The 6,112-nt window shown below is 40.9% G+C and overlaps 1 protein-coding gene across 1 annotated transcript; it reads right to left on the bottom strand.

Annotated features, from left to right (window-relative positions):
• Positions 1–224: 224 nt before the first annotated feature.
• Positions 225–824, bottom strand: LOC115688254 (metalloendoproteinase 1-like). Its single transcript, XM_056313892.1, has one exon. The coding sequence runs from the start codon at positions 822–824 to the stop codon at positions 225–227; it is 600 nt and encodes a 199-aa protein (XP_056169867.1).
• Between the last annotated feature and the right edge of the window lie 5,288 nt (positions 825–6,112).

Here is a 6,112-nt window from a genome sequence, read left to right as displayed (position 1 = left end):
TATGGTAAATTTGACACAAGTGTACCAGTTTGGGATTTTTTGTGTGTCAAAAAATTAGTTTGTGGTAAATTTGACACAAGTATATTAGTTTGAGGTTTTTCATAATATGAACCCTTTTATTCTTTTATTTTATAGTCAGTTGGGCCCCACTAATGAGGCGGACCCAGCCAACAAATTGAAGATATTGCAAATAGAATTATGAAAACCATAGGCCAAGGCCCTTTCTATTGCCCAGCGTACAAAGCATGTATGCCATCGATGTCGTCTTGTCGAAGATCCCTTTTGAGAGCACCAGGATTCGTCATGGCATACATAACGGCGTTCTGATCGGGGGTGTGGGCAAGCCCTAGGAGGTGTCCTATTTCATGCAAGGCCACCGATTCCAAGTCGAATTGGGTCGAGCTCGGGTTAGTGCTCCATTGCTCATCCGCGTCATAGTGGAACCTACCGTCGGTCGGGGAAAATGAATGGGCAAGAACATTGCCGGGCCCGTCGAAAGGATTACCATCACCATGATCGCCACTGTAGAAGCCTATGACGATGTCGATCGACTCGCCCATCGAAGTTTCTGAGAAAGTGAACACGGTAACATCAGCCCAGCTCTGGAAAGCTCTCGAGCAGACTCCTCTCAACTCCTCCAGTGGGATGGCCCCGGGGATCGGGCCGAAAGCGTAATTGAGATGGGTTTGGGAAGGCGGCCACTTAGGCATGTTGGGAAAGAAGTTATAGCGCGCTACCATGTGGAACTTGCTAGGCTTAGTGGCATTCCTTCCTGTGTGCCGAGGATGGACCAAGTCGGGCACCCCGCATCTCGGGGCACTCATCTACTTCAAGGTGTCGACATCAAGCTTTCCGGTGACTTTAAGATGGTAGAATTTCTGGTAAGATTTGAGCGCTGACTCCAAGGTCTCGTTGAACCTGTCGTCCATGAGGGCAACCTCGTTCTCGTCCTCTCCGTGGTCCAAGTATCCAAAAGCTTTGAGGTAACACTTGACGTCTGTGATGCTTTGCTTGGTCTGGCCATTGAGAGCCCCCTCCAAACTCTGGAAGGAAGTGAGGCTTGGATCGGTAGATTTCAGGCTTCTCGAGTGAATGGTGAAGGGTGATGAATAGCAAGAAGGACAACGAGAACGGACACAAGAGAACAGAACATTTTAGGAGCCATTTTGGGCGTGCGTGCGTGCAGTGTTTTCTAGGAAGGTGTTCTCATCCAAGTATGAGTGGATTTCCGTAGCTTCCGTGGCTATATGTAGACAAAGCTATAATAACGCTACATTTGGAAAACAGTCCGACGATATCTTTACACTTGACAAAGGGCCTCGCATAAACTTGACAAGTAATTTATTGTGATGGATAAGATTGCACTCCCCTACAAATTGAACAAATCTTAATTCCGACTCGTTGATAGTACTTCAACAATTTCTAAATTTGATAGATGAGGATGTCGCCAAAACGGCGAGAGATAGTTGGTTCTGAAATAGTGCAATCGCTTCTTGCAAGTCCACCTCCACAATAATTTTGGGAATGTCCGAAGTGATTGCCTATTTGAGGCCCAAATGGATAACCCAAAGTTGAGCTTTTAACGAGGAGCATACTCCCACATGTTGGGAAAAACCTGCAAGCTAGTTGCCCGACTCATCTCAAAGAAGTCCACCCACTGACGTTGGACCCAGATTGCCTTTAGAGGCCACGTTGGTGTTGAGCTTCATCCAACCATGGGGAGGGGCTATCCAACCCACATACATCTCTCTTTTATCCCTATGGGAGATAGTATCTTTTCGGCTACGCAAGCCGAAAGGATGTCCTTGACATAACCTTTGCTCAAATGATCAACAAGTAATATCATAACTTAGCCAAGCAAATCAGATACTGTTACAACTATTTGAATTTTCACGGGTTTGTAAAAGAAAAGCACGAGGCATAGTTTTAGGAAAGATATATACGGAATCTTAAATTTTTTGCCTCTTCAAAGCTTTAGAACGATTTATAGTCCGAATTCTAGAATTGGACAGTAGAAAATTTGAGCTTTAAGGCGACTCTTGGAGTCTCCCTTTCGTAGCCATCAATGTGATTAAAAGTACGTAGGAATTTTCGAAATATTGGCTGCTCAACATTGATCTATCAAATTGATTTTATATTGGAGAGGGGGGTGAATTTTCTGTTATGTCCACCATATGAGCAAAAAGATAGTTTTCAAATTTAAAGGTAAGAATAGTCAAGATCTTTTCTCGCGTGCAAGTGAAAGCTAATCATATATACCCAATAAAAGAATCTAGACTGCATATATGTAACGACCGTTCTTAGCATTATACTTGCTTGGAAAATTGATATAGGCCACTTGCGATTAATCTCTTGTTCTATTAAATGCTAATGTTGGAGATATCACTTCAAAGTTCTTGCATGGAATGATGCAATAGATGTTAGGTTCGTACATAAGGTATTTATAAATTTCATAAGATAATTATTTAAGGTAACGAGTTGTTATATCAATCAAGAATATGCACGATGGAAGGAAATATATGCACAATCAAGAGAAATATGGAGAATTTAGGGAGAGTTGAAAAATCTCTTGATTATCTCCAACGATTCGGGTATAGTTTTAATCACGAGAGGCTTGGATTGTAAATTTCAGTAGTTTATGTGACTATTTGCAGATGGAGCTGCAAACTATGACACGAGGATAATCAATGCATGGTGGAGACATCAGCACGTTTATTTCTTTTGGGAGAAGCGACAGAGTAATCCCAGAGTTGCAATCAAACACTCCACTTTAGATAAACATGTAATACATAAAGTAACTTAGAAATAGCATGGAGAATGAAAATTGAAGATCAAGATATTGTTCTGTGTGAATGTCAGGGATCATACTACAAAAACGGCAAAAGGACACTATAAGTGCCATAACTTGTGTACGGATATCACTTTGGTGCCATAACTTTTTTTCGGATCACTTTGGTGCCAAGTCGGAGGAAAAACGATCACTTAAGTGTCATAAGTTTTTTTTGGATCACTTCAGTGCTAAAATTTTTGAAAAACGATCACTTAAGTGCTAAAATTTTTTAAAAACGATCATTTAAGTGCTAAAATTTTTGAAAAATGATCACTTAAGTGCCAATCTCCGGCGAGCCACGTCAGCTTCAGAAATTAATAAAAAAAATGCCACGTCGGATTTCCGGCGAAAAATTGTGTACGGCACCGGATCGTTTTTCAAAATTTTAGCACTTAAGTGATCGTTTTTCAAAAATTTTAGCACTAAAGTGATCCAAAAAAAACTTATGGCACCAAAGTGAGCGCCGTACACAAGTTATGGCACTTGTAGTGTTCTTTTGCCCTACAAAAACAATCAAGCTTTATTGACTTTCTTTTCTGCTAATACCTTGATGAATAGACTTAATTTGATATGATTTAATTAAATTTTTGCAATTAAAAGCCACTTTCGATTAAAAATTCGCTAGCGATGGTTGCTTAGACAGGGTCGTCCAATTTTGAGTCTGTGTCTTGAAAGATATCACGACTACTCAAGAAAATGTTTTAACCTTGAAATGTGGAAAATTATATGTCCAAGTAGCTAAGGTGGAGTCATCTTACATGTCTAGCCTCAACATATGTGACATAGATACAAGAAGAAAGAAAGCTATGGATCCATGACACCATTGCCCCAACCCTTTTTCGTTATATCACTTTGATTATGCATGTGTACATGCATCTCAAACTTCTCCATACCAGGCCTATACTATAATAATTACATAAAAAATGCATGAAGTGTACAGCGAAAATTTCCTGATGTTGCTAATAGAATCATATCTTTTAATTGAAGATATTGCTTTTTGAATCTTGAAAACCATAAGCCAAGGCCTTTTCTAATGCCCAGCGTACAAAGCACGTATGCCATCGATGTCATCTTGTCGAAGATCCCTTTTGAGAGCACCCGGATTACGTTATGGCATACATAACAGCGTTCTGATCGGGAGTGCTCCACTGCTCATCCGCGTCATAGCGGAACCTGCCATCGGTTGGGGAAAATGCATGGCCAGGAACATTGCCAGGCCCGTCGAAAGGATTACCGTCACCAAGATCGCCACTGTAGAAGCCTATGACGATATCAGCCGATCCGCCCGTCGAAGTTTCTGAGAAAGTGAACGCAGTAACATCAGCCCACTTCTGGAAAGCTCTCGAGCAGACTCCTCTCAACTCCTCCAGTGGGATGGCCTCGGGGACCGGTCCGTTAGTATAATTGAGATTGGTTTGGGAAGGCGGGCACTTAGGCTTGTTGGGAAACAAGTTAAAGCGCGCTACCATGCTGAACTTGCTAGGTTAGTGGCATTCCTTCCTACGTGCCGAGGGTGGACCAAGTCGGGCACCCCGCATCGCGGGGCACTCATCTGCTTCACGGTGTCGCAATCAAGCTTTCTGGTGACTTTAAGATGGTAGAATTTCCGGTAAGATTTGAGCGCCAACTCCAAAGTCTTGTCAAACTTGTCGTCCATGAGGGCAACGTAGTTCTTGTCCTCTCCGTAGTCCAAGTATCCGGAAGCTTTGAGGTAACGCTTGACCTCTTTGATGCCTTGCTTGGTTAGGCCCTTCTGGAAGGAAGTGAGGCTTGGATCAGTAGATTTTAGGCTTCTTGAGTGAATAATGAAGGGTTGAATTGCAAGAAAGAGAACAAGGATGGACACAAAGGAACAGGAAATTTTAGGAGCCATTATGTGGGTGAGGTGTTTTCTAGGACAGTGTTATGGTTCGATTGTGTGTAAACTTTAGCACTAACGAGTTAATGGGCTAATTATGATACGTTAACCACTCTTCACTAGACCTGTTAAACGGGTAAGTCGGGTTGGGTCATAAATGATCCGACTCAAATTAACCCATTAACCTATTTATGACCCATCTATTTGTAATATAAATATTTCGACTCATACCCGACCCGACCCATATCTGACCCGACCTATATTACTAAAGCACTTATATATTTAACTCAATATAGGAAAATTTGTTTGTTATGATTTTTTTTTAAATTATACTACTAAAACATTTTCATACAATACAAAGCTAGTAAACAATTTTTATAATTTTTTTTTAAAATTGAGGTTATGTTTGTTTCGTGATAAATGTAACATTTTTATAAAATATTTTCCATGAAGTCATTTTCCAAGAAAATAAAAAAATTTCCGGTGTTTGGCTGAAACCTAAAAATAAACTAGAAAATATTTTCTGACGTTTGGTATATAAAATCTTATTTGATTTTACTTCATGCAATCATTTTAATGATTTTCATGTTTTTTTATTTTTTAAAATCAAAATTTTAATTACTTTTCTTTTTCTTTTTGTCTTTTTTTTTCCTCTTTCTCTTTTTCAGCTGGTGGCTATCCACGGCGACGGCCGGCGACCGGCCACAGGCAAGGATGACCTCACTGGAATTAGGCGAGCTCCAGCTCGTCGGCCTTGGGCGAAGCTCCAACCTTGCCGATTTGGCGAGACTCAAGCTTGTCGGATCTAGCAAGCTGCAGCTCACCTGAGGCCGGTGAGGCTCAGCTCACCGGAATCGAGCAAGCTCGAGCTTCGCTTGAGGCCGGCGAGGCCGAGGTCGTCCTCGCCTGTGGCCGATCGCCGGTCGCCAGCCATCGTCGTGGCCAGCCACCAGCAGAAAAAGAGAAAGAGAAAAAAAAAAAAAAAAGAAAGAAAAGAAAAGAAAAAAGAAAAATAAAAGAAAAGGAGAAAAAAGTAATTTCGATTTTTAAAAAAAATTATTTTTATAAAAAGGGGGTGGGCATAATGGGTGGGTTGGAAATGGGTTCCACACTCAATCCATTAAGACCCATTTATGATAGGCTTAAAACTTTAAGACCTATTTAAGATTAACTCTTCAAAGTTGTATTGACTTATTTGTGACCCATTTATTTTTTAAATGGGTCATAAATGGGTTTTAAGACCGATTTAACAGGTCTACTCCACACCACACCAATTTCGTGCATTTCGATGCTTTTGTTGTGGGAAGTGAAAGAACTAGGCAATCACCATTCACTCTACCTCAAAGGCTCAAAACATGGTAAAGACATCAGTTTGTTTCTTTTGCGTAGCGCAACAGAGTAATCCCGAAATTCAATTTAGTAAA

The sequence above is a fragment of the Syzygium oleosum genome, unplaced genomic scaffold, assembly GCF_021117445.2.
Source record: "Syzygium oleosum isolate NSW1041296 unplaced genomic scaffold, Sole_v2.1 Sole_v2.08, whole genome shotgun sequence".
In the NCBI taxonomy this organism is placed as follows: Eukaryota; Viridiplantae; Streptophyta; class Magnoliopsida; order Myrtales; family Myrtaceae; genus Syzygium; species Syzygium oleosum.
This window is presented reverse-complemented; position numbering and strand designations above follow the sequence as displayed.